This window comes from Podarcis filfolensis, assembly GCF_964270895.1.
Source record: "Podarcis filfolensis genome assembly, chromosome: 8".
In the NCBI taxonomy this organism is placed as follows: domain Eukaryota; kingdom Metazoa; phylum Chordata; class Lepidosauria; order Squamata; family Lacertidae; genus Podarcis; species Podarcis filfolensis.
Window position 1 is genome coordinate 42,058,114 of NC_139611.1, and position 26,801 is coordinate 42,084,914.

The window sequence follows — 26,801 nt, forward strand, 5'->3', positions numbered from 1 at the left end:
TCCTACTTGCAAGTTCATCATATTATAATATTTATTTAAATAGTCCAAAAAAGGCATCCATTCTTCCATAGAACACTCATCATTAGATTCTCTTAATTTTGCTGTTAATTTTGCCGGTTCTGCATAGTCCATTATCTTACTTATCCATTCTTCTTTGGTTGGAATGTCTTCTGTTTCTGCACATATAGAATCCTAGCTGCTGATAAACAACTTCAACATTTTTTGGGATTTCTGCCCCTATGATTCCTAACAGAAATGCTTCGGGCTTTTTTTTATATATATAGTCATTTTAAACATCTTTTTTATTTTGTCATGTATCACTTCCCAAAATACCCTCGCTTTCTTGCAAGTGCACCACATATGAAAAAAAAAATCCATCTACCTGTTTACACTTTCAGCAATTATTAGGAAACATTTTTAAAAGTTGAATTTATATTCTGGATTTAAAACAACAAATATGACTGCTAGGACAGAGATTGAAAAACACATGGAGATGGTGGGCTTCTTGTTGCTTTTTGACTGTATTCTAGAGCTGATAGTGCCAGGGTGATTAAAAATAAAGGTGGAAGCTTGCAAGGGCTTTCTTAAGTGGAAGCTCCAAGGATTCTAATGGAAAAGGCTGCTGGACATCCTTACCTCTGGACAGCAGATGGTATGACCTGACCTATTTAATTGCAGAATATGGTGTCTGCGAGAACCTGCGAAAGCTGGAGATCACAGGAGTGTCCTGTCGAGATGTATATGCCAAACGTAAGTGTCAAGCGCTTGGGATCCTTTTTGAGTTTCATTGTTGAAAGTGAATTTGTAAGTGAATTTTTAACTTGAGCAACTCAGTAGTCTAGACCACAGCAGAGCTGTGTGTCAACAGCAATGTTTCTCTTATCTGTAAATCCATATTGAGATTAGTTCATTTAGCACTTACATGCACTCCAGAAATGTCAAGATTTAGAGCAGCATTACCTCTATTTCCCATCTCTCTAAACTTAAATACATTTTTAAAAGGCATCAGCACTCTGTGTGACTCTTTTATACATGAGTGTTTATGATTAGCAGGCTTAGCAGCTCCCCATTCCCCAGTGATGTATAAGTCTGGTGCTTCTATTGTAGGGACACACACTGAATTTACTGTCTGGAGGATAGATCCTTGAATATCCCCAACCCTTCAACTGGCAACATGAGCTGAAGGAGTCAATCCTGTGAGCCATATTTTGCTGATTTAAAGAGAATCCCTTAAAAGTATTTCCTGTTATTTCATTAAAAAACAACAACAACTCTGCAAGAGATCATCCCTGATGCCCCTTATTTCAGACCAGCCTCTCCCACCCTCCATTTCTACAATAGTATGCCAAGTTTGAAAACATCTGGTGGTGTGGTGGTAAGAAGAGGTGGTAAAAAGAGGACCAGAGTTCTCATACTCACCCTGCTGTGTCTGCTCAGGTATAAATCCACGAGTGAAATCAGGGCGTTTTATGAAAATCCTTCCTGACTACGAGCACATGGAATACAGAGATGTTTACACCTGCCGTATGTACCTTCCATTGGCAAATGTTTTTTGCGTTGTGTTAGCATGGAGTGTGCCTGCTTCACCACTTAATTGACAAGCTAAGCTTCCCAGGGCCATTTGGGGGACAGATATGTTTTGAGAGCAGCGGGTGCCAAATCCAGCAGACTAAGAAAGAATGCTAACCACCACTGCTATGTCAAGGTATAGGAGTAAGCAGTGCTAGAAACAAATAAGGTAGCAGTAGCTGTGGGTCTCTGGAGCTATAAAAGTGCATTGAGGAGCAGATGGCACCGTCTTGAGGGTGGATAGAGTTTGGGTAGAGGCTTGTAGTCCCACTCACAGTTTTGTATCAACACTAGGGGAAGGGGATGAGACCCAGGAAGATGAAATGTTGGCATCTCAAAAGAAACTGCTGAAAAGTTGAAGTTTTCAGGAAGCATCAAGTCAGGAGCTGTTAGATAGAATTACCTGCCAGGTTATTGCAGGGAAAGGCATCCACAAATCTACTCACGAGGGGCAAGGTGGACACCTAACATCTTGTAGATCCCTACCTCAGAGACCTCACTCCATTGCATTTTTCAAGCAGGTAAGATATAGTAGGAGCCTTGCACAATTGAGAGAAGACCTGGCCTGTCTCCCAAACCCCCTTTCCTTGCCAGGGGATGGGACCAAAAGTAAGAGCCTACCTAAGTAAGCTAAGCCAGTATCTGAGGACCCCTGACTGGGAAGTCCCTCCCAGTTGCTTCCTGGCTGTAGCAAGAATACTGCTGTCTTTAAGCCAAGTGAGAAAACTTCTTGCTTCTGATCAGGTCTCCAATACAGTGGTACCTCAGGTTACAGATGCCGCTAATCCAGAAATAGTACCTGGGGTTAAGAACTTTGCTTCAGGATGAGAACAGAAATTGTGCAGCAGCGGTGCGGCGGCAGTGGAAGGCCCCATTAGCTAAAGTGGTACCTCAGGTTCAGAACAGTTTCAGGTTAAGAACGGCCTTCCAGACCGAATTAAGTTCTTAACCCGAGGTACCATTGTAGTTCAGAGGAAAGATCCGTTACCTCTAGCATGATACCCTTTTGAATTAGATCCCAAAGCAGTTCCTTTCTGACAAAGCATCTCTGCCATCCCAAAAAGAGATTCAAGGGGATATAGATGAGTAACTCAGGGTCGTCTAGAGCAGCAGAGAAAGCACTGGGAAATTGTGACATCCATGCTGGGAAGCCAAAAACTTATGGTCTTCCCATGTAAGTGTGTGCTGTTTTTCCATTTCAGCAAGGGTAGCAGCCCCTAAAACATAAACTGGAGTTCTGAAATTGAATCCCAATCTGCTAATTGGCCACCCCTGTTCTAGTGGAAATAATGTAGCTTTTTTTTTTACCAAAGAACAGAAGGAAAAAAATACTGAGCAGCAACTCTGTGTTCCTAGCCCTTGGTAAGCTGCTTTCATTCAGTGAGTTCTTCATTGAGTCATCAGGTTCTTGTGTGAGTTTGATTGGAAAATAAATCAGTGGGTTTATGAGAGTCACTGCTGGTGCATTCATTTTGGTCCAAAATGGATCTTGAGGCTGCCTATTACATATTCAGCTTTGTAAAATAATAGTGAAAGGAAAGAAGCACAGTCTAAACAGTCTGGAGATTTTAGACACTGTGAAATAGAAACTTTATTTTATGAAAACAACTCCTTCTGTCTTGGGCAGCTGCTCAGAAATCCACATTATATTCACACTGCTCCATCCATGTGATGCTCACATGCTTCTAGGTCATGGGTTCCCCAAAATGCCAATTAACCCTCAGGATGAATAGTCTGTGGTTTTGCTTTGGGTAACGAAGAGCTGCAAGCCGGGCAACCATTTAACATACACAGCCTCCCCCAGATTGGAAATGCAGTGTTGGAAAAGGCTGCGTCTCTGGAATTGTTGCCTCTTAAAGAAATAAACACTGCCAGTAAGATTGAAATGCATCAGAGCTGTGCAGGGGGACAGATGTGCTCCTGTAAAAGGTCCCATTTAGAAGTGCACAAGCTCCTAACCCTTTATTCTGCCATTTATCTCCCTGACCATATTATTTTATTTTATTTTGCCTTGCCTTGCCTTGCCTTATTTATTAAATTTGTATGCCGCCCTATACACGTAGGTCTCAGGGCAGTTACAACATGAAATCACAATATAAAAACACAAAATATATAATAAAAACAAAAACAACCCAATAACACCCCCACTCCGCAACACATTTTAAAAGGGCGTTGGATGTCGGTCAGCTCTAAAGGCCTGGTTAAAGAGGAATGTTTTTGGCTGGTGCTTAAAAGTGTATAATGAAGACGCCAGACAAACCTTCCTGGGGAGAGCATTCTATAAATGAGAAGCAACTGCAGAAAAGACCCATTATCGTGCTGCCACCCTCTGGACCTCTTGTGGAGAAGCCACACAAAGAAGGGCCTCAGAAGATGAAATCAGAGTCCAGGTAGGTTCATATGGAAATAGGCAATCCTTGAGGTACTGCGGTCCTGAGCTGTTTAAGGCTCTGTAGGTATAATTGCAAAAGTATATCTGAAACTTGGGTTGCTCAGTGCATTAGTTCTGTGTGAAGCAGATTCCTGACATTGGCTGAGCTAAAGCTTTGTGTCAGGGTACCACCTTTGCATGCCAAAGAGCCCAGGTTCAAACCCTGCCATATCTAGTTTAAAAAGAAAAAAAACTAGGAAAGCAGATGAGGGCAAGACCTCTGCCAGAGGCAGCTGCCGGTCAGAGTGGACAACAGTGAGCTAGATGGAAAAACCGTTTGACCTGGTATAAGGCAACTTCCTATGTTTCTATGAATGGGAGCTATTACAATGGCACAGTGGGCTTTTTACTTTATGACATAAGCTAAACTGTTGTGTGCATGACAGGAACATATTTGGAATGCTGTTTTCTGAGGTGAGCCTGCTTTTGGCTTGACGATAGCCTCTGAACTGGGCTGTAAAGCAGGTAGGCTTTACTGGGAACCTGTGGCAACCTTGTCCTGTGAGGGCCTTGAGAAACAATGGGATGGATGAACTTGGGTGTGCTACAGGAGACTCTTTTTGGTGTTCCTATGGCTTAGTGACTGATTTACATGGGTAGTTTTTGATTTCTTTAGAAGCGCTAAGGCTCAGTCTTGCTTAGTTCCCCACAATCCCAGTTGTATGGGGATATGAACTATGCTGACTCAGTGGGTGGCATCCAGTAGTAACTCTGCCGAGAATAGGCCAGTTGAAGTTAATAGACATGACTAACTTAGGTTCATTAGTTTCAGTGGGTCTTCTCTGAGTAGACTTACATTCCAGTGACTCTTAAGTTGCACTTCCTGCAAGGAATTGGAAAGTGAGGCTAGTCACCATTCAGAAATATAGGAAGCTGCCTTATACCAAATCAGATCATTAGTCTCACTTAGTCTACACCAATTGGTAGTGCTTCTTCAGGGTTTCCCAGCTCTACCTGGAGATGAACCTAGGATCTTTTGCATGCAAAGTGGATGCTTTACAACAGTTGGGGCCTGCCTCTGTTTGACCAATGAGCTTTTAGTATTTGACAGCTGCTTCTTCCAGCTTGGGAATCCTAAATAGAAACAGAAGTGCCTTGCCCAGATGATTGCTGACCTATTGAAACAGAGTGCTCATCAAAATAATGCATTGTCTCATTCACTTTAATATTTTTATTTTGAAATTGTGCTTCTGATTTCCACAGCTACAACTGTGTTCTGTCCTGTGTTCAGCTGCCTCTCATTCCTCCCTAACTTTAGGCAGAATAGCCCCAGATAACCCCTTCCTTTTTAACTCCATTCTGCTGTGAGAGGGAGAGTTTCAGTGAAGTGTCTCAGAAGTTCAGGGGGACCTTGATACTCAAAGTGGTATGTTTGCAGGACTTAACGTATTGACTTGAGCAAACCCTCTCTGTGAGGATTGTCAGTTTTCTTAGAAAGCAGCTCATAAACATCCCTTTGGTGAAAGCCTTTTCCTTTGCAGAGGCCTCCCTTGCAAAGGGCATGGTGGCATTAAGTGTCCCTTATTTTGACCAAGGCACTCCTTTAACTGGTATATCCCTTGAGTAGTGTAATGTTAACCTCCTGACCTCTTTAACGCAGAATATGTTTCTGATGACTGCAGTGGTGGTGAAAGAGCCTTCTCTACCTTTTTTACTTTTACTTTAGTGAGATTTCTCCCTTGGGGGTGGAAGCATAGTTTGAAGGCCCTTTAAACTTCTAAGGGAGGAGCCCATTTCCTCTTCTCAGTGTTGGCTCTCTGTGGAGCCTCCCCCAGCTTGCAGGACAGGCAGGCGAGAGATGATTTGGACAAGGATCAAGTGCCAGCACCCTTCTCCCTGCCTGAGACATGGCTGAGGGCGAAAGAGCAGCAGTCAGCACCACTGAAGAGGGCAGTGCTACAAGCTGTGAATTTGGAGCAAAGAGAGGGAAAAGCAGGAAGGTTCCCTGGTGCAACATTTCTCTCCCATTGCCAGAGCTGAAGAAGCCAAAGGAGGGGCTAAAAAAGAGAAGCGTGAAGTTGGGAAATCCAGGACCATATCTTTGGATGGCTTTTCTCAAAGCTTAAAAGCAGTGGTAGGGGAAGGGGCTCAGTTAGGTAAAGGCAGGAGCACAGTGGGAGGGGATGTTCCCTGATCAAACACACACACCCAACTGCTATTTACCATACTGAAGAGAAATCTGTGTATTTGTCTCTTACACACCCAGCAAAATTATTAGCAGAGGGAAGGGTTAACCAGGGAAATGACATAGAGGGATGGGCTTTAAGAAATCTTCTTCCCCACCACTACACTACACTCTGCTGCTCTGATCCAGTTTGTTCCCCTAGCTGCTTCTCAGTTCTCATTTTAAATTGAGAGATACGCCTTTGTTATCTCTGAGATTCCCATTAATGTTGAAGGGAGATCTTGACTGTCCTGCAGTCCTTCCTCTTCCCTCTGTTTTGCAGAAGTAGAATAAATTGTACAAAATGAGTAGAATAGGTGCAAGGGGTTCTTTGATTTGCATGATACACCCAGGGCATAGAATCTTGGTATCTGGATTTATTGCCAAGTACACACAGCCCTGCTGTACAGGGAGCTCTTTGACACCACTGAAACTCTCCCTTTGCTTCAGTATTTCCACCCCCTTTAGCTTTCTGTGTACCATTTGATTATCTCTTGTTTTTTCTTCAATTCTCCAGTGCTCCACAGATACCGGCACATCTTGGGACTCTGGCAGCCAGACATCGGACCATATGGGGGGCTGTTGAACGTAGTGGTGAGTATAGAGGCTCTGCCATGTTGCATAGAGCAGGGGTTTGTTCAAGGTGCTACAGTGACTGAAAAGAAAGACTCTCCTTACTTTGTCTGTGACAGGTAGATGGCTTGTTCATTATTGGCTGGATGTACTTGCCCCCACATGACCCTCATGTGGATGATCCAATGAGAGTCAAGCCGCTCTTCAGGATCCACTTAATGGAAAGAAAGAGTGCCACAGTGGAGTGCATGTATGGCCACAAGGGACCCCACAGTGGGCATATTCAGGTGAGCTACCTATCCACTCTGCCGCAGATGCAAAATGAACACTTGTTTTTTAAGGCCTTCTGTGCCAGTGTAATTTTTAGCCTGTTTGTGGGTCTGTTTTCATTGAGGATTTATGCCCTGTAATGCTTAATACTGCTGTTTAATATCTACAGATTGTGAAAAAGGATGAGTTTTCAACAAAGTGCAACCAGACGGATCACCACCGAATGTCAGGAGGAAGGCAAGAGGTAGGCCGTGTGTAATGAAGATACCCTGAGCTGCTTTTCAGCCTGTTGAATGATTACTACTTTAAAGCAGGGGTTGTCAACTTGTTGTGCCCCCCCCCCCATATAGTGTACTTTAATGCCCATTAGCCCCAGCAGGGATAGGATTCAGGGTTTCTTGGGTAAACTTCCCATGGCTTAGATTTCTTCCCCCAGCACCTGGAAGCCAAAGGTCACTTGTTGATTCAACCGTCAGCTGCTGTCCAGGTGCTTCAGTGTCATTCAGTGTGGTCTGTGCTTTGCATTGCTAGCCAGGGAGTGACTTATAGCTCCCTTGAGTTGGGCTCTTAAAGAACTGAAACTTTTATTGCTCTGGCCACAATCCAAAGGATCGCGCAGCTAACAGAAAGCTATGTTCCATGTGCATTTCTCCCCATACTGCCTGGCAAACAACTTTCAAATCTTATGGGAGAAATGCACATGGAACATAACTATCTGTTTGCAAGGAGTGGTGGTGGTATGCCTTGACCCCATCTCATTTAATATTATAAGGCTGCTTCTGAAAATGGAGCAGAGGAATGAGAGAGAGATTGCACACAACCTCTGGTGTGACCTTTGGGCGCTCCTGTTTAAAATAGAGAAGGCAGGAAAATGCTGTTCCACCTTTCCCAGGAAAACCTTGAGACGAAGGTTCCAAGAAAAGGGAGACCTGCTCCAAGACGAGCTTCCGATGTATTCTTTATATAAACATTGTTGATGTAAGCACTGAAAACTTGGTCATTAGCAAAGGTTACCACCAGCAACTGTTAATCTGAGATAGGGCTTTTTCAACATATATGGTAATTTAGTGCCACTGGGAAGGAAGTTAGCTCACATAATGTTTTATTTCGGTCTTCACTGCACATGTGCAGGCCTAGGCATGTTCACAGGCACACAGAGAGGCTTGATGAATTAGGCTCTGTTGCCCTGTATCGACTAGGGAGGAAGAGACAGTTATCTGCGGTTGGGGATTAAAGTCACAGTTGGCAAAGCAGAGTTAATGCTGAAATGCTGCTGCTGTGCTCTGGCACGAATATGCCTCATGATCGAGCAGCTCATTGTCAAGAAGCAAGCAGGGCTGGGAATTTGTGGGGGTGGGGTGAGAAAGCCTCTTCCACGGCTGACAAGTAATCATGCTGTCTGCAGCAAGATCATTAGGATGAATTAGGCTATCTGTATCCTCTGAGGGTTCAATGCGTATTGTAACACTAAAACGACACCATGCTTGCAGAACAAGATTTTTTTTTATTCTTCCATCTTAAAGCAAATACTTGAAACAAAGCTTTGGAAATGTGTGTAAGAGATGGCTTCTCCACAGTTCAGTGTTTTCTACTGCGACTCCACATGATGTTATCATTCTTTTGAAAGTACTCCTCCATCTGTCTGTTCCACCACCTGAAACATAGAAAATCTAACAAACAAACGAAACAGTTGTTGGGGGCAAGGGATTCATTTACAATAGTCTGGAAGATCTGCTGTGGTTTCACAGTCAACAAACAATGGCCTTAAGAAGGCTTGTGTCTGGAAGCACCCAGTTATTGTGTTTAAATGAGTGAAATCATTCTGCCTTTGGCTCTGCAAACAGATCAGTTTATGGATCATCTGTTTGGAATTCTAGAATTTGTAGTCCAGTAACAGGAAGGGGCATTTAATGGGTGAGCAGCTTGATGAAAGCAGAGGAAAGCAATTGTCTCTTGTCCATATCTACCTGTGCTTTCTTATTGGAGGAAGGGGTCCCAGGCAATTGCAACTCATTGACTTTGCTTCTCTCTTTGGGGTGCTGTTGTAGGAGTTCCGGACATGGCTGCGAGAGGAGTGGGGGAGGACTCTGGAAGACATCTTCCATGAGCACATGCAAGAGCTCATCTTGATGAAGTTCATCTATACCAGTCAATATGAGTAAGGGGCGGGGAAGGACCCTTCTTTCATCCTCCTGCTTCTGCAGTCAAAAAGAGAGAGAAAAATCTGTATTTTTAGAATAAATTGTTCAAGTAAAGTAGTACAGTTGCAAACTCCCCAAACAGTGATAACATTTGAAAGGGAAGGGGTGCACTATCTAGGTGTGGTTGCTTTTTGCTTCAGAGAACAGTGGAGACTTACGATGCCTTTGTAATCATTGTAATTCCTTATAGTTCCAATGTTCTGGTTTACATGCCATTGTTTATGTACCCTAAACAATACCATCCATTCACAAGATCAGGAGGTATCAGCAGACTTGGGCAAGCCTAAAGGTTTGCAGAAATATTATTATCTATCATCATTATTATTACCTCACCTTTTTACCTAGTGGGACTCAAGGAAGCTTACAGATAAAAATAAATGCTAGAACCATGAATTGGTTTGTTTTGGCAAATTCTGTTCCCCAAAGTCTATTTTCAAAAGTTGAAGATGCCTTTGGCAAGAACTGGAATAGTGCAAGGGAATGACAGTGAATGGAGACCATAACAATGAGGAATGGAGGGAGCAGATGGGTCTTGAATCTAAGAAATAGTAGCTATGGTGGGTACAGAGGGAAGGCCAAACGTGCGCAGCAACATGGTTTTCAATCATCTCCCTACCAGAAACTCACTCTGCTAATTTGAGTCCCTTTCAGATTCTGCTGACGCATGGCAAAGCTGCATTCAACATGCAAGAGAGCTAGAGTTTTGATTTTTGAAGGCATCATTGCTTTTAAAACAGGGAAGGTGATCTAGTCAGATGCCAAACTGTATGCCTTGTCAGTGATTCAGAGATTGCACCAAACAGGTTGTGGCCTACCTGCATTATATCAAGCTGTGGTTCTTTTTAATATTCCAGCAACTGCTTGACATACAGACGCATCTACCTCCCTCCACGGAGTGCCATTGATCTCATCAAGCCAGGCCTTTTCAAGGGGACATATGGGAGCCATGGTCTTGAAATAGTCATGCTCAGCTTCCATGGAAAAAAGGCCAAAGGAACTAAAATCACAGTGAGCATCTGGCTTTCTCTGTTCAAGTATGTATTGTCACTGTTGCCATGCCAAACAAAATGATCAAGGCAATGGAGCAACTCCCATTTGAGGAAAAGGGTTGCACCGTTTGGGACTTTTTAGTTGAGGGAAAAGTGAGTAAGAGGTGGCAAGATAGAAGTTTATAAAATTATGTACAGCATAATGTATAGCATGGCTTCCCAAGTTCTAGATCATGACTAAAGACTACATCACACCAGCTCTCAATGAGTAAACAAATAGTACAGCTTCTTAGACTAGCAGGGCAAAGGAAGTGGGCAAGACCTACTGAAAGTGATGAACAGAGTGGAGAAGAGAGATTTGCTAGTACCACAATATACGGGCAAGGCAAGGCACAGTAGTTCAGGGTGTGTTCTGTTTCAAATAAGGGTCTGGGGAAGGGAACGAGAAGAAACTGGTTGGCAAGGATGAGGAGGCTGTTTGAGGCACTGGAATGGGATGGAGTCAGTGGCCATTAGCATTCATAGCAAAGTCATTCCGCTCTCTTTCCTTCCTGCCTATCCTCCAGGGTGACCCTAACATCCCAGCTGGCCAGCAGACAGTGGAGATTGACCTGGCGCATCCCATCCAGCTGCCTGATATTGAAAACCTGAGCAATTTCAGCGAACTCTCCCGCATTGTCCTGGAAGTGCAGGAGCAGGTGCGGCGAGAGCAGCAGCAGCAGGAGGAGGAGGGTGGCCTTGAAAAGGAGCACCAGCCGCCGGCCCAGGAAGAGGAAGAGGAGGAGGAGCAGCCACAGCCAGGCCCCTCTCAGCAGGAAGCAGGCAGAGGAGCAGAAGGCCCTGCAACTGAAGAGGGAGCCATGGCCCAGGGCTCTCCCCCAGCCTCATGCCCTTTTGTGCTGCCTGGTGGCATTGCATCCAGGAATGAGGATTACCCTCGGACCTGCAGAGCATGGTAAATATGAAAAGCCAAGAGCTGTGTTTCAAGGGGCATCCCTGGAGGATGTGGAGCAAATTGCCCATGAATATCCTTTGGGCTTCTGTCCAGTTCAGCCAGACCCAATATGTTATAAAGTATTTGCTCCCAGAAAAGAAAATATTCTCTCCCCTCCCCTCATTTATTTAATTCAATGTATGACAGAAGCTCCAATTATTATGATTTCTGTCCTTCCCTTTAAAAAGAAATTTTACCCAAGGTGACTTAATAATGCATTTATAAGAGAATTCCTAAACTCTGCCAGTTCATAAAATATGATGAAAGCATTACCAGATCATAACATTATAACACCAGAAAATAACAAAGCAATAATAAAGCACAATTAAAAAAAATCAAAAAAAAAATCTGGTGGAAATAAAAACTGTTTAATGCAGCAGATACAATATTATTGAAAAGAGAGAAAGAGAAACATGAAATAACCCCACCTCCAGCCCTTTCCAGCAGATCCAATCTTTCCAAGGAAAGAGCTGCTGCTTTATCAGGGTTTGAAGCAGGGAGGAGCTTCTGGTTGGAGCTATTAGCATATATTGGATTAATGCTTTTTAGAGGAGACAGGGAGCTTGAAACTCTGGAAGTCACATAGCATAGGCCTTGCAAGGACATGTTAATTCTTGGAAATCTCTGTGTCCACATGGAAGCCAGGTAACCTGGCAGTTCTGTTTGATGGGGCAAGGTGTGTGATGCCTGGATTTTCCTTTAGAAAGTATATCACTGCATCCTTTATTTTCTTTTGTTCTTAGTTTCTACGGCACGGGGCTCATAGCTGGCCATGGCTTCACCAGCCCTGAGCGAACACCTGGCGTCTTTGTTTTGTTTGATGACGACCGTTTTGGCTTCATCTGGCTGGAGCTGCAGTCTTTTAGTCTCTACAGCCGCATCAAGGACTCCTTCCAGAACGCAGATGCTCCCTCGCAGGAGGCTTTTGATGAAATGTTGAAGAACATCCAGTTACTTACATCATGATGGCGGCTTCTTCTGGCAGCTGGAAGGGGGAGGGATTCACGTTTTCCATCTTGAGGGGCAAAGCACTCATCCTTGGAGCCACAAGAGCTCGAGACATAATGCACTTCTCAAGGAGGACTTTTTACCAAAATGAACACACACACACACACACACACACACACACACACACACACTGCTTAACACACAAATGAAACTTCCACAGTATGTTATGCATAGTTTGCAACATAGGTCTGTATATTTGGAGGACAGCTGGCCAAGGTAGTAGCAGCTTAGCATGCTTGCTTTTCCTTCCCTGCCCCCCTGAAGTTTAGTGCTTGAGTGGGGACAAACCAAAACCAGCACTTTGCAGACAGTGTAAATAATTGTGTGTGTGTGTGTGTGTGTGTGTGTGTGTGTGTGTGTGTGTTACACGAGCAGCAGCCACTCGGTATCCTCCCTGAGCCAGGAAGCTGTTCTCCAACACGGCTCTGTTGCCCTGGGCTTATTTTCTGAACATGCCTCTCTCACTTAAGAATCATGTTAAAAATTTTGATCTGTGGTTAACTGCCATGAGATTCAGATGTTAGTATGCCCCTTTGCTTCTCTCCAGGAAGCTTTCCTTTAAATGTGAGAGTTCTGACTGGGCAACTCTGTCTGTGTGAGTGGGGTATGCGGGGAAAGGGAGAGAGACCATGCAACAAACACAGCCTGGTTGCCTCTTTCCTAACCTTTCCACAAGCTCCTTTGCATTCCTTTCTTTTCCACCTGCTGTAGCAGGAAATTAGGGTAGGCAAAGAGACCTCTGGAGCAGTTGAGTAGGAGGTACCCTTGCTGTATATTCTCTTATTTCCCCCCATGTCTCTGAGCCCATCATGTGACTTGGATAAGAACTTTACAGCATTATGTGGCTGCAGGTTCAGGCCTGTTGATATGATGATGATGATTATTATTTATTTTATTTCTTGAAAAATTATAAGTTCCACAACACACTAGATGCTCTCTCCTGTTCTCTCCCTTCCCATGCCGTTCAGCCACTGTGCCTCTTGTGTGAGGGTTTGACACTGGTGCCCTGGCCTCCTCCTGCTGCTGCTTAGCATTTGCTTAAGGAGTAGATCCTTGGAAAAGCTGCTGGGGTTTTGTTGATGGAAATCAAGCTGGCTGCCCACCTTTGGGCACTTTAAGTGGGTCTTGCCAAGTTCTGGCCTTACTTGGGCCCAAGCCACCTATTCTTGGGAGCTGTAACGTTTCCCCCTTCATGCCATGTATGCACTACAAAATGCAACTAATACCCGGTGCCCTCATTCCGGTTTGCACCCTCTACAAGCCTTATGAGAAGCTGTGTGATTCTCATGCAATTCTAGGATTTGTTCTGTAATTTCCCTTTACTCTACCTAGGGATCCTTCATGGGAACAACCTTCTTCTAAGCAGCTGGAGCTTGCAAATATATGTCTAATTTGCAGAATCTTTGTATTTCTTGCTTTCTTTCTCTTTTGCCCTCTGCCCCACCGTTACAGTTTTGGAAAGCTTTCCAGCTCCTCTTAACACCCATCCTCTGCAAAATATTCAAGTCCTTCAGACACCTGGAAGGGAAGCTGAGAAAGAAGAACGACCAACCACCATATTCCCATGAAATCGCCACAGAGAGTGTCCAAAATGGACAACTCAGACCTTGAAGGAGCAATACATCAACCACTGCACTCTCTTACCATACCACATTTCATGCAACTTTTTCTGGAGTCCTCTTGGGTATCTTTGGAAGATGCTCCAGCAGAAATCCCTTGGGTATCCCTAATCATAGGATTACAGGAATTATAACATGAACAACAAAAACTATCTTTCCATGCCTATTGTTGAAGTTTATCCACTGGGAGGGAAGAATCTGCTCTTAGCTTTTTTGCAGCATTGTAATCACTGTATATAATGCATGTCTAGTTGCTGTAGCATTACAAAGGGAGAACTGTAATCTTTCTGTATGAGCAAGGAGGGTGGTTGGGCAGGTCTAACATAACCCTTTCTCGGGGGAGATGCTTCTTCATTTCCTACAGCACCAACAGCAATAAATCCATTATTTGTAGTATCAGGGTCTAAAGCTACACTGGAGCCATATTTAAACTCATGAATTCAATCCACTGATGAGAAGAGGATGAAAGGGAGGTTGAGGTCTCGACCGTGGGGGGTGGGGTGGGGGGTGTTGCAAGTGGTAAGGAGAGAAGAGAAAGCCAGATCTTGCTGGAAACAGGTAAAAGCCTTCATCGACAATGCATGAAGCAGGTAGCCAGGTCTGGGGAAACACAAGAGGGAGGTGAAAAAGCATGGAAGGAGAGCCTCAAGGGACAAGGCTAGAATTATTGAGATCTTCATATCAGTGCAGAAGGGAATCTGCGTGCACATTAGAGACTGCTGAACATGCAGGTTGGCTGCAAGAGGTTTTTATATACTCTGTGCAGACTTGGTAGGGAACAGGCATTGGCTATAGAGACAGAAACATGTGCTCTGCGAGGGCGTGGGAAAGAAACCTCTGTCTTCTGCCATAGGCTGAATTGCCCATGAGTCCTGGTTTCTTGTAAACTTTCTTCACTCCTTTTCAACATTCTGTCCTCTGCACTTCTTTAGAGGTTTGCTTGTGCAAAAGGAACAGGACTGGGCAATGTGAAGCACAAGACGAGATTACTGGGAGGTGTGAAAATGATTTGCTTGAAACCAGAAAGTGTCTTCCAAACTTTGTAGCAGAAATACAAATTGGTTGAATTTCAGCAAGTTGTACAAGTGGTGAGGAAGGTGTGGGTGTGTTTGCTTGCCTCCCGTAGCTGCCCTGTTAATTCACATTATAAATGAGCACCAATCCTGATTAAGGATTGTTAATGATGTGATGCAGTTGTGTTGTTATTGATCAACCCAGGCATGACTACTAAGCTGCTCTTACAGTATGTGTGCAGTTGACGTCTTGACTCCTCAGTCCTTGCCTGAACCTTTTGCAAATGGAGCATTTTACGTAGCTTGGTCTTTCTGTGAGAGCTGTTGTGTGGATAAAGGAGGCTGATTCTGCAGTTTCACATGCCAGGAAATGGGAGGGAGCATACAGCTCTATATAGCTAGGCCCACAGGTGGGTTAGGTAGGACCATGAGCTAGCAACAATAAAGTGAAATTCAGATGTAATGTTTATCTTTGTCAAATGGATACAATGAGAGCAGGGGGTGCTAAATCCGGGTAAGTGTGTATGTTTACAGCTGTGTGTAGACACATGTGTGTGCATGCTTGCAACTCTGTGGTGCAGCATCGACAGGAGTCGGGTCTGGATTTGCCACACCATCACAGGTCCTCCAGGTACAACACTCTCACTCTTTTGCACTGACATGGGCTGGAGACTGAATCTGTTCCCTGCCCCCAGCTGAACGCAGCCATGCAGAATCTTGCCCACTTCTCCCTGCCCAGGCCTGGCCTGTGTTCTGTTTCCTGATCACAACAGAACGTTGGCAGCTGCCTCTTCTGCACAATGCCCACCTGTGTCCTTGGCACATTGCAGAGTACTGTAATAGGAGAGACAAGACACAGGTCCCTGCCCCAAGGACCTCACAGTTATGCTTCAGTAGGCAAGGGAAGTGACACACAAATGAGGTACAAGTGCAGCAGGAGAGGAATAGAGTAGATGCCATGATGCAGTTAGGTAACTTCAGACTCTGGACTTTGTGGGGGCACTTTAGATAGCAGGGTATATTATTCCACTCAGCCCTGCTGCATTTGGGGCTCCCCCCTGCCTTGAGAGCATTACTGAACACATGCAAATTACAGTCCTGGATGTTTAGGCTTTGTTTCAGTTACTAATGAGTCCTGGATCTTGTTTCAGGCACTATTATGTGGGTAGTCCTTCAGCTGCCTGTACTAACAGATGCTGTTGTTTTATCCCCTTTGAAAAATGGCCATTGCTCTAAAGCAGCTGGTCCTTCAACCTCCTGAGGCCACGGCTGTTTCTGTGCTGAATGTGTGTGAGGGGATTCATTTTGCCATAGGCTGTGGCACGGCGTAGTATGCCTGCTGAAGTTAGCGGGACCTTGTGTGTGTGACCCATGCCCTTGGTACTGCAGCTGTCTGTGCAGAGGTTGATGTGCCAAGGAGCCTCCCTGCTCTGGGTGGGCGAATGGAAGAATATTGAAAACTTCTTTTTCCTCCCTTCCAGCCATGTAAAAAAAGTTGGGCCTGGCACCTTATCCTCCAGGGGTGGCATCCCACTTTTATTTCCCATCCCTTCCATGGTGTGGGGATGAAGCTTCAGTGGCCCAGCCTGCACTGCTTTCTGGGTGGCAGATATGCAAGCTCCATGTCTACATATTCCTTTTCAACCTGCTTATTGTTTCCCAAGGAGCCTTTTCCAATTTCAGATGACAATAAAAAGAAATTTTTGCGAATTTGAGACTCGTGTTCTCTGATACTGTGAATTCAGAACCTCAGGCCAGCTCAAACAATTTCTCCATTCAGAGCAATATTGTGTAGTTTTGACAGGCATCATCAGCTCTGCCAGGGCTTTAGCTGAGACCTCCCATCACTCCATCCCTGAAGCCAGCAGGGCCTGCCAGGATTTTAGGTGTGATCTTCTGCCTGCAAAGCATGACTATATGGAAACCCACTGTGTTCAGTTAGGCAGGGTAACTCCCTAACAACTCTGCATTTAAACCCTATCTAGTTACTGAGATCCAACAGCAGGTCACCTGTGCATAGGAGCAAAACCTCTACACTTGTTTCCCACTGGCTTCAGTCTAATTTAAGCAACCTACAGCAGGAGCCCCATGCCACCCAGTGACATTAAAAAATATGCCCCCCTTGCTTTTGCAAACTCCAAGCTATAGGAACAAATTCAGGATGTAGAGAGGTGGGTGTGGCCAGTGATTTGATGGTTTTGGAGATTTGGTTTTAATTTCCTGGATTCAACTTTTACCCTCTTCCTGGCACCCCCAGCTGGCAGCCAGATTGCTCTGAAGTTGCTTCTGCCTGCCTCTTCTTCCCCCCACAATGACTCCTCACCTTGCCTACAGTCTTGTCCTGCAGTTCTGGCCCCTGCCGTGGTGTTGCTTCAAACTAAGAACACAAGGTGGCACTCTTGAGCCACAGTCCCAGGGAGGGAAGCAGGGATGCTGCCACCAGATTATTACGTTGCCCAACCAGGAACTTCCCATCCCAGGAAACGGGAACACAGGAAATTGCTTTATAGTGAGTCAGGCCGCTGGTCAATCTAGCTCAGTATTGTAAAAAATAATTGGCAGCACCTCTCCAGGTTTCAGCTGTGGGTCTCTCCCAGGTCTACCTGAAGAGGATTGAACCTGAGACCTTCTGCATGCAAAGCAGGTGCTCTATCACAGATGCCTTTCCCAACTCACACTTCCTGTCGCTCCACTGCAGTTCAACTCAAACCACAAAAACATCTGGCCAGGCCAGGACTGGTGCTCTTCATTTTGCATTCATTTTGCGAATCTTCATGAGCAAAGTGCTTTCTTCCAATGTACCCCAACCTTACCCCATACCTCTCCTGGTCAGCCCCTCAGAGAGAGGCTGTTCTGTGCATTCACTTATAAGCTTATCTTCACTTATTGCAATACACGTGGCCTGGTGCTTTGCTTTGGGCCAATAATTCAGCGCCTGCAATGATTAGCTTGGTTCCACTCTGCCAGAGGGCCAGCAGGAATGAGGGGTGTCTAGCGCAATGAATTGCTTCTGCATGCACTGCAGAACCATGGAGTTTCCTAAATCATGAGTGAGCTGGAGTTAGAGGGAAGGATCAAAACTCCTTCCTCCCCACAATAAATATCTGGATGGTTATTGAACACAATCTGTGGCTCTCTTCACTGCATAGATTGACACTGCAAGAGGGCAGTGATGTACTTGTCTGTTTTGTAGCATGTCCCTCCTCCACTGATAGCAACATTTGCCTGCCCACATGGTCCCCATTCTCTTCCATTCTTTGAACTCAAGTCAAAGACGACATATGTAGCCAGCTGAGCCCTCCATCAGAGACTTGGGAAAGTTCGTTTCACCTTAGCTTGCCATAATCTTGAGGACGGAGACGATGGCACACGACACCCCACAAGCCATGTGCTGAGCCCATCACCTATGAAACCAGCCAAAACTGCAGCCAAAGCGACTTCAGTTTACGTGGGACACTGGGAGGCCGGCAATCTCTTTCATCAAGACCATCTCGGGGAAGGATGTTTGCCTGCCAGGTTGTGGGACCCGAGGCTCAAGATGTGCAGCATGAACAGGACCAGGAGGTGGAGATACAGGATGGTGGGTTGGGCTCTGCTTCCTTGGAGGTGGGACTCCTAGGTGCTGCTTTCCCTACTTATTCTCCTGCGTGGAAACTGCAGCCCCACTTGTCGTTTGGCGACTCTCCTCTGAACAGCCTCTCGTTGCCAGGATGTCTGCATCGGACCGGGTAGTGGTGGTGCTTGGCGGAGCTGGCACGGTGGGCTCTGGCATTGTCAAGGCGCTGCTGGAGAAAGGTAAGGCTTATGCTGACGTGCCTTCCATCTTGCAAAAGCCTGGGTCGAGATTCATTGACTGTGTCTCTGTGTGTCTGCCTGAATGCATATGCGTGGGGTTGTTTGAGCCCAGCAGCTGCACATTCAACTATCTTTCCATAGTGTTCTGATCTGTTTGACTCCTGCTACCAATTGTTTGTTTCTACCAAGTGCCGATGAGCCCCAAATATATCATGGAAGTTCTAATATTCTAACATCAGGCATGTGTGTGTGTTGAGGGGGACAGTATCTGTGACTACTGTGCTTTTTGGAAGCGCTTTGCACACACCCAGAAACCACTTGTCTCTCTCTCATTAACTCATGTGCCCGAGGCCTGAGCCCTAGCATTAAAAACAGTTGCCAAGTCCAGGCTGAGCTCCGTTTCATCAGCTGTTCTGCCATCAATCAGACATAGGAACTGATACAATGGCATCCATGCCCCCTCCTTGTGCCCAGGGCATTGCCTCCTCTGATCCTTTGTCATCTGTGCAGGCTTCCAGGTTGCTGTCGTTTCTCGAGACAGAAGCAGATTGGAGAAGCTGAAACAGTTTTTGCCTCCACCAGCCTGCCAGCGCCTGCACACCCTGGTTGGGGACGTAGGTAAGACTTTGTGTGAGACTCGGCTGCGGTGCTTCTGAGGGCCATTGAGGATAGTGAGGGGCTGCTGTGGGAAAATACTGGGCAGAGGGAGTGGGGGCTGAAATGTATGGATGGTGGAGAAATTCGTTTTAGTTTGTATCTAAAGGTGATTCTGTCAAATCTGCACTTTCCGAACTAATATGCGAACCAAAACACAACTGTTCTTCGAAGCTGATATTTATCTAAATGCAATTCTCCAACCATCTGTGTTTACAAGAATGCATATATGAGGGGAAAGTGTGCATTAGAATGCAGAAAACAAGATGCAAAAAATAAATTATATTGAGGGAAACTGCTTGCAAAAAAAGTGTACATTATTCAAAACTGCATATAAAAATGTGTTTATTAGGAGAACTTAACACTAAAATGCTGGTGAATTTTCCTAAGGATTTTTTAAAAAGCCCTCAAATTTCTGCAAAAATGTGGAGAATTGAATTTAAGTTTAGACAAATGAGAAACCGAGAGAAGCGAAACAGACAGGTCCTTCCATCCCTGCTGGAACGGTATCTCCATAATGTTCGGGGAGGCGGCTGGGCTGGATGGTGGAGGGGGCACAAATTTATTGAGGTGTCCAGAGCTTGGAAAAGTGAAGGCAGAAGGCGCCCAGCAGACAGGGCAGCCTTCAAGCTGCAGGCGGTTGTACGCCTCTCTAGCAAAGAGCTGATCAAGGCTGCCTTCAGAAAAGCAGAGCCAAAGGCAGCCTTTGCGTGAATCTGGGAAAGCATTTCAGGATTTGCATTTTGACGGCCAGCATCAAAAGATATTGTGATAAAATTAAATCAGCAATGTGCAGCATTGCAGTAAACACCCACATACAATCGTATAGCCTTTAGAATTCCAGGTACTTTATAAATAAAAAGTGAGGAAGGTGATGGTCCATAACTGGGAACATTGAAGAAGAATAAAAGAAATAGGAGAAAGTACCTGAATTCTCTTGGGAAAATACAAATTCCAGTTGTTGCACGGAAACTCAAGCCTGCTTTTTCTTTTCTTTTTAAGGAAGCCCTGACAGTTGAGGGCAATTCACTCTCTTTTTTGAGGTTTGAAGATGAATCCCCAGCATGCTCAGTGGAGCTTTAGTTGATCCAAGTATGCTGTCATCTCTCCACCAAATAACTGGGGTCCCTTGGTCAACTGCCCCTGCACAGGATGTCACAGTGGCCGTGGGATGCACCAGCCTGTAATCTGGGTCACTGACGCTGCAATCCTTATGGACCATTTACACCTGCAAGGCAGCCATAGCATCCTATCTGCAGGATACAGGCATCATGCTGTTATTGGCAGGCCACCTGTAGGTGAAGACCCTTGGGTGACCTTGCTTTTTTTCTTCCTCCATGAGTTTGGCAGGAGGGGAAAGGCTCTGGGCTGTTTGGGAGTACAGATTGATAATGCTGGGGGATGCAGCCACCTGGTCTCACGATCTCTGCTCCTAAATTTATCCCATCCATCCAGGTTCTGAGGAAGGTGCAGAGGCAGCCAAGGAGGCTCTGCTGAAAAGCACTGGGAAGGTGACGGACGTGGTGTCCTCCTTGGGCTTCAGCTGGTGGCAAGGGGGTCCCCCTCTCACTCAGACCCTGAAGGAGCTGCACCGGGTGAGCAGGGAAATAGATCAGAAACAGGGGTGCCCCTAGATTGTCCCTGTTTTGCAGGAAGGATTCTAGTGCATACCAGGAATGTAGGTTTGTGCAATTGGCTCTGTCACCCTAAGACAACAAATCCACTTTTTTAAATTTAGAAAACTGGCCTTTTTTGCAGTAAATTAAGTGGTGGGGAAATGCATTGAAAAGTGAGGGATGAACAAATCATTAATGGGAACAGTGGTACCAACTTGAATAAAATATTGTAGGGGCCCAAGTAAGCCCCTGCCCTGCATAATTAATCACATGATGCAGTGTACACACCATTTGAATGGGAATGCCCATCAACTTTGTGGGGGCCCGGCCCCCTCAAATATTTTATTGTGGGGGCCAAAGCCCCCATGGCCCCTAGGAGTTGGCTCCTATGAATGGGAAGATGCATAAAGACCCCACAAGGACATCAGGTTCAATGCTCATATATGACCTGCCTGCAAGAAAATCAGATAGGACACTGTCTAACTTCTGTGTAAGCTTTGTGCAAGCAAAACAAATTGTCTGGAGGAACCCAGAGTTATCCAGATCAACCCTCTCCCATTCTCTTTCCTTCTCCCTCTCTCTGATGGATAGATTCTGTTTGCTGGCTTTGGGGGCCATTTCTATGATAATGGTACTCTTCCCCGGAGTTGGTCTTGTTGCCACTCTGCAATTATATACTGGAAAGTGCTATAACATTTTTAATAACAACACATCTCTGCCCATTGGAGCAGCACTTCCTCCTTGATGCTGGCCAAGCCAGGGTTGAGGGCTTTGGGGTAAGGCCAGCCATCAGGTAGAATGTTGATAGAAACACTGGAAGTGGCAGCGGTGCTTTTAAGCAATGCAAAAAGCTGGGACAGGAATAACTGGCCACAGATCATGGTTTGTAGTGGCAGAGAGGCGGATTCCGAATTTTAAGAAAACTGTAACTTGATCACATTTTCAGAAGAGGTGTGATTATGTGGATCTCCTCTTTTGGAGACTCTTGGGATACTTCAGCTGGGACAATGAACATGGGTGTCCCTCTGTTTCCTCTCCCACAGGTCCTGGACACCCTCCTTCTCAGCACCTTCACTGCCTGGAAGGCCTTCTTCCCCCTTGTGAAGGACAACGCAGATGGAACCTACACTTTCATCACTGGTGAGATGAGCTGGGTTGGTCTGCAGAAGATAACTTTGGAGAGAAAACTTTTGCTGGGGCTTCGGTCAGCCTCTCCTGCCCAGTAGCAATAGAAATGCACCTTTTGTTTCAGTTCGCAGGCCCTCATTGCTTTTCTACCTTTCCATACATCCTCTCCAATTAGGTCCTGCATGCCTGAGCATGTGGGCAGGTGACCAGCATTTGTGGGGCAGCAGCTTGTGCCTTGTGGGGCTAGGTTGGCAGGGACTGAGCCATCATTGGCACAAAAGCTGCCCTGTTGAGAGCTACCCAGGCAAATGGGAAGAAGCTGCCTTTTACCAGATCGGACCTGTTATCCCAGTGTTGCCTTCTCCAGACTAGCAGTGGCTGGAGTCTCAAGGTGCTTCCAGACTGTTTCCAGGTGGGATTCAATCACATACCAACAAATTCAGGTTGCACAATTATAGTTGGCCAGGAAGTCTTGCACAACAAACCTGCTCCCCCCCACAAAGACTGGACTTTTTGCAATAAGGGAATTGATGGGGAAATGCACTGGAAAATGTCTCATCAAAGCAGATATTCTCATAGTTGTCAACGTTTCCCTTTTTTAAAGGGAAATTCCCTTATTCCAAATAGGATTCCTCGCAAGAAAAGGGAAAAGTTGACAGCTATGGATATTCTACATCATCAAAGTTGTCTGGGAGGTCTCCCATTGGCTGCAAACATATCCTTTTAGATGGAAAGAGCGAGGACTGAACCCTGGACCTTCTGACTCAGCCACTGGTGGTGATGGCAGCTCCTTCCTTCCTTCCCTCTCAGCTAAATCAGCTTTTCTGTTTCAGGAGGGGCTGGGGAGCGCCTCCTCATGCCAGGCACAGGCTTCCTGACACTGGGGGCAGCGGGGGCCTTGGCCTTTTCCCTCATGGTCCGTGAGGAGTACCCAGACGTTCCTTGCAAGCTGAATGAGGTCAGTGCTGGGTTTGTTGGTGGGTCAGCCAGCTCCCTACCCACGTGGGGAGTAATTTTGCCCTCCCAGGGCTGTAATTAGTGGAGTGTTCAGCATCTAAGAACATAAGAAGAGCCTGCTGGATCAGACCCACAGGCCCACCTAGTCCAGCATCCTGTTCTCACAGCTGCCCCAAGTGGAAACCTGCAAGCAGCAGCTGAGCCCAAGAGCACACTCCTGTCCTGTGGTTGCCAGCAACTGGGATTCAGAAGGATACTGCCTCCAGCCATAGAGGCAGAGCATAGCCAGCATGGCTAGTAGCCAGATCAACAGCCAATGTGGCACCCAGGAGATGCTGTTTGGTCCTGACTCCCATCAGTCCCAGCATAGCTCAATAATAAGGGAAGATGGGGATGTAGTCCAAGTTGGCTACTGATTTGTGGGGTTGGTTTCCCTTGCAGGAGAGAGAGTTAAGAGGCTTTGAGGTTTCTCTGTGAAATGTGTGCGTGTGAGGAGAATAGTCCCCAGGCAGACTCAACCTTGATGCTCAGTGCTCCCCCTACAGCTCCTTCCAAGCCTCTTTCTAGCACCAAACCCAGCAGATCTTCAGCGGAACCTTTAACTCACTCAGAACTTTGGGGAAAACCTTCTGAATGACTGGGATCAAAGCAACCCCATTAGGCAGGGTGTTGCTGGCATCCGTCTGCCTCAGTAGACAATGGCGGACTGCAAGTGGGGCAGTTGAAGGTGCCCAGTTGTGCTGCTAGAGGTTCACCATGGGTCTGGGATAAATGAAATGGCCACTGTGCTGACTTTAATTGATCCCAGTGAGCCGCAAGTCTCTGACTGGCAGGGTCCATTCAGCAGGGATGCAAATGTCCATCCAGCAAATGCGGCTGCACTACAACTCCCATCATCCCTGACCACTGGCTGTGTTGGGTGCTGGGAGTCTGAATCCAACAATGTCTGGGGGGCTTCCCAATTGTGTGCAGATCAGTGGGCGGCTGGTGCAGCCTCTCCCCCCCCCCCATGTCTCTTCTGGCACTGTTTTGGCTTTCCCCGGCAGGTGAAAATCAACATGGGTGTGACGACGCCAGAGCGCCTGGGCCCCGGGTACGTGAGCCACCTGGAGGTGGGAGAGGCCGTGGCTTCCCTGGTGGACAAGAGGATCGTCTCACATACGGTGCTGAGTGCCAGCTTGCCTGCTGACCTCAAGACCCTGGCGCTGGAAGGGAAGCTTTGAGGTGCCGGCTAGGAGACTTGCCAGCCATACCCACCCATAGTCCCTCCCCTTATGCCACCCCCTGTGTCTCTCCCTGGTGCCTGACTGGTAGGGAAAGGGTGCTTTTCAGCCCTGAGGCTCCTTCTCTCCTGCTCTGGCCCTTCTTCAGAGCCAGATGTGCACAGAGAGGGAGCATCAACATCACACATAGAAACCGGCATGAGCCACTTCAGGGAGGTAGTGGATCATCTGGTGGTGGATCTGATTGTGAGAGGGAGAAACTCCTCTGAGCAACCAAACCTGACCCTCCCGAGGGAAACTTTGGTCCTCTAGCTGGTTGCACATCAACAGACCCTGCCCGGAGAGTCTTGTGGTGGGTGGGCTTGCAAGATTGGGCAGGGATAAGGAGAAACATCAAGTCCCAGTGGTCACGAAAGCGGGTTTAAGGAGGCCGGGGGGATGCTGGGCATTTGTGGCTTGGTTCAGAGGGGCCCCTCTTATCCCAGAAACAAGATGGGTTGTGTTAGATTTGCCTTTAAATAAAACAACCATTGCAAAATTATGAGCAGCTTTGGGAGTTGCCTACCGAGCAACCCCTGCTTTGGGGACTCGCTGTGTGTCTTACATGCCCACCCAACCCTTTTGGACTACTTTGACGATGTCCTGTCTTCCAGGCAGATGGTTCCAACCTCCACGGCACCAGTTTCCTTGCTCTAAAGACACCCTGCCCTTGAGTCTATCTCCCCCGCCACCCCATCCTAAGTGCAGCCCAGCATTTGGAAATGGCCTGTGGTCCACCTAGCCTGGAGAGAAGGGTGCAGGAGAGAGACAGAGATGCCAACAGCCAAGCACTCGCTGCACATTCCTGTCCCCGTCTTGCCATGTTCATTTGCACCTTTCACTAAACATTTTATTATATTTAATAAACCCTTAATACTGTCTATTGTGCTTTCCTTTCCTTGCTCTCGCTCTCCCTCTTTCTTTTAAGTGCCTTTTGGAGGTCTTGGGGGGGTGCTGGTTGGGCATCTGCCTTCTGGGGTGGGTGACTAAAGGTAAAGGTAAAGGTACCCCTGCCCGTACGGGCCAGTCTTGCCAGACTCTAGGGTTGCTCGCCCATCTCACTTAAGAGGCCGGGGGCCAGCGCTGTCCGAAGACACTTCTGGGTCACGTGGCCAGCGTGACAAGCTGCATCTGGCGAGCCAGCGCAGCACACAGAAACGCCTTTTACCTTCCCGCTAGTAAGCGGTCCCTATTTATCTACTTGCACCCGGGGGTGCTTTCAAACTGCTAGGTTGGCAGGCGCCGGGACCGAGCAACGGGAGCGCACCCCGCTGCGGGGATTTGAACCGCCGACCTGACGATCGGCAAGTCCTAGGCGCTGAGATTTTACCCACAGTGCCACCCGTGTCCCCTTATGCCACCCCCCTTATGGGGTGGGTGACTACAGGGTAGCAATAAACAGCAGCCCCAGTTGATATTTGCAAGGGTTAATACTGAGGAGAAGGGGGTGTTGCAAGGACCTTTTTGAATCCGGGCAGATATCAGGCACCATTTCAGACCCCTCTCCTAGATGAAGCAAAGCACGTTTTCAATCCACACGAACCAACCCATTCCAAAGCAAGGATTTTGCAGCAATGCAATCATATTTGGGAGAGCTCAGCACCGAAGGTCCCTGCCTGGCTCCCACTAGCTGTTTTCGAAGGCCCCCTCCTTTCCAGAGAAAGTACGTGCCTTTCTGCAAGGAAAGAAAAAAGAATGAGAAGCATCTCATCTCCCTTTCTGGTGGGCACGAGTTTTTGTGTTAAACGATTTCTATCGAAGAACAAAGGGGCCATACATGCAGAAGCTGGAGGGGAGTCGGGAAAACCCCACCCAGAGGGCAGATTGTTGTCTTTGAAAACACATCCCTCTTGTTAAGATACCACAACATGTTTGGTAAGGCCTGTGAAGAGAGAGATTTTAAATGAATATAAACTTCTCTTTGAGACTCACTGTAAATTGCCTCTATCCCCTGCCCTGGTCCAGCTCAATGGTGGCAGAACCATTCAAATCACATTTACATTCAAGAGGGCCATGTGGCTTTGTTTCAATTGCAGCAGAAAAGAACTGTTATAGGGTTTTTTTTGGGGGGGGGTTCAGTCTGAATGACACCCATGGGTCTATTCCAAACCTGTGAGTCTGTGTGGTAAGAGAAAGGTGACAGCTCCTTCATTAAGGCAATGGCTTTAACTGGCTAGTTAAGTACTGCCATTTACATGCCCAAAGAGGTTGTCTTGATGCCATAGAGACAAATGGGTGGGATTTTTCTCACCTCACCTGGCTGGATGCCAAGTCATCCTAGGAGGGAGAAAGGTGTGGAGTGGGGCTGGGTGTGTGTTTCGGCTGATATTGGAAGCTGGAGACACAGAGGCTTGTCTTGCTCTGTGTTGGACCCAAAGTTGTGTTTTGGGGTTTCTCTGGAAAACAAATGGGGAAGCAAGACCTGCTGGAGTGTTAAATAAAACCATATTTCTTGAAAAACACTGAAGCCTCCGCTGACCTTCATTCAAAGGAAACAGAACCCTAGGTAAGCACAGGAACCCCCTGGAGTATTGCTGCTTGGAGATTTGGGTGCGTGC

The 26,801-nt window shown here is 46.5% G+C and overlaps 3 protein-coding genes across 4 annotated transcripts in view; 2 read left to right on the forward strand and 1 right to left on the reverse strand.

The window, feature by feature from the left end:
• FBXO31 (F-box protein 31) overlaps positions 1–16,541 on the forward strand; it is a 29,048-nt gene extending 12,507 nt beyond the window's left edge. The window contains exons 2-10 of one of the 2 annotated variants that reach the window (XM_083625895.1): positions 679–750; positions 1,438–1,524; positions 6,682–6,758; positions 6,857–7,024; positions 7,177–7,251; positions 9,056–9,165; positions 10,063–10,216; positions 10,764–11,152; positions 11,935–16,541. In XM_083625895.1, coding sequence (XP_083482021.1) covers positions 679–750; positions 1,438–1,524; positions 6,682–6,758; positions 6,857–7,024; positions 7,177–7,251; positions 9,056–9,165; positions 10,063–10,216; positions 10,764–11,152; positions 11,935–12,157 — 1,355 coding nt within the window. In that variant the 3' untranslated portion in view covers positions 12,158–16,541. The remainder of the gene's footprint in view (positions 1–678; positions 751–1,437; positions 1,525–6,681; positions 6,759–6,856; positions 7,025–7,176; positions 7,252–9,055; positions 9,166–10,062; positions 10,217–10,763; positions 11,153–11,934) is intronic. The other variant, XM_083625896.1, reaches the window with a different exon arrangement.
• The window catches only part of FANCA (FA complementation group A), a 257,965-nt gene that overhangs the window by 158,093 nt on the left and 73,071 nt on the right, over positions 1–26,801 (reverse strand). The window lies entirely within an intron of this gene.
• On the forward strand, positions 15,688–25,124 carry LOC310768167 (farnesol dehydrogenase-like). The gene is made up of 6 exons (XM_083625897.1): positions 15,688–18,626; positions 19,137–19,244; positions 20,736–20,875; positions 21,940–22,036; positions 22,858–22,982; positions 24,028–25,124. The coding sequence occupies exons 1-6, from the start codon at positions 18,542–18,544 to the stop codon at positions 24,202–24,204; spliced, it is 732 nt and encodes a 243-aa protein (XP_083482023.1). The 5' UTR covers positions 15,688–18,541; the 3' UTR covers positions 24,205–25,124.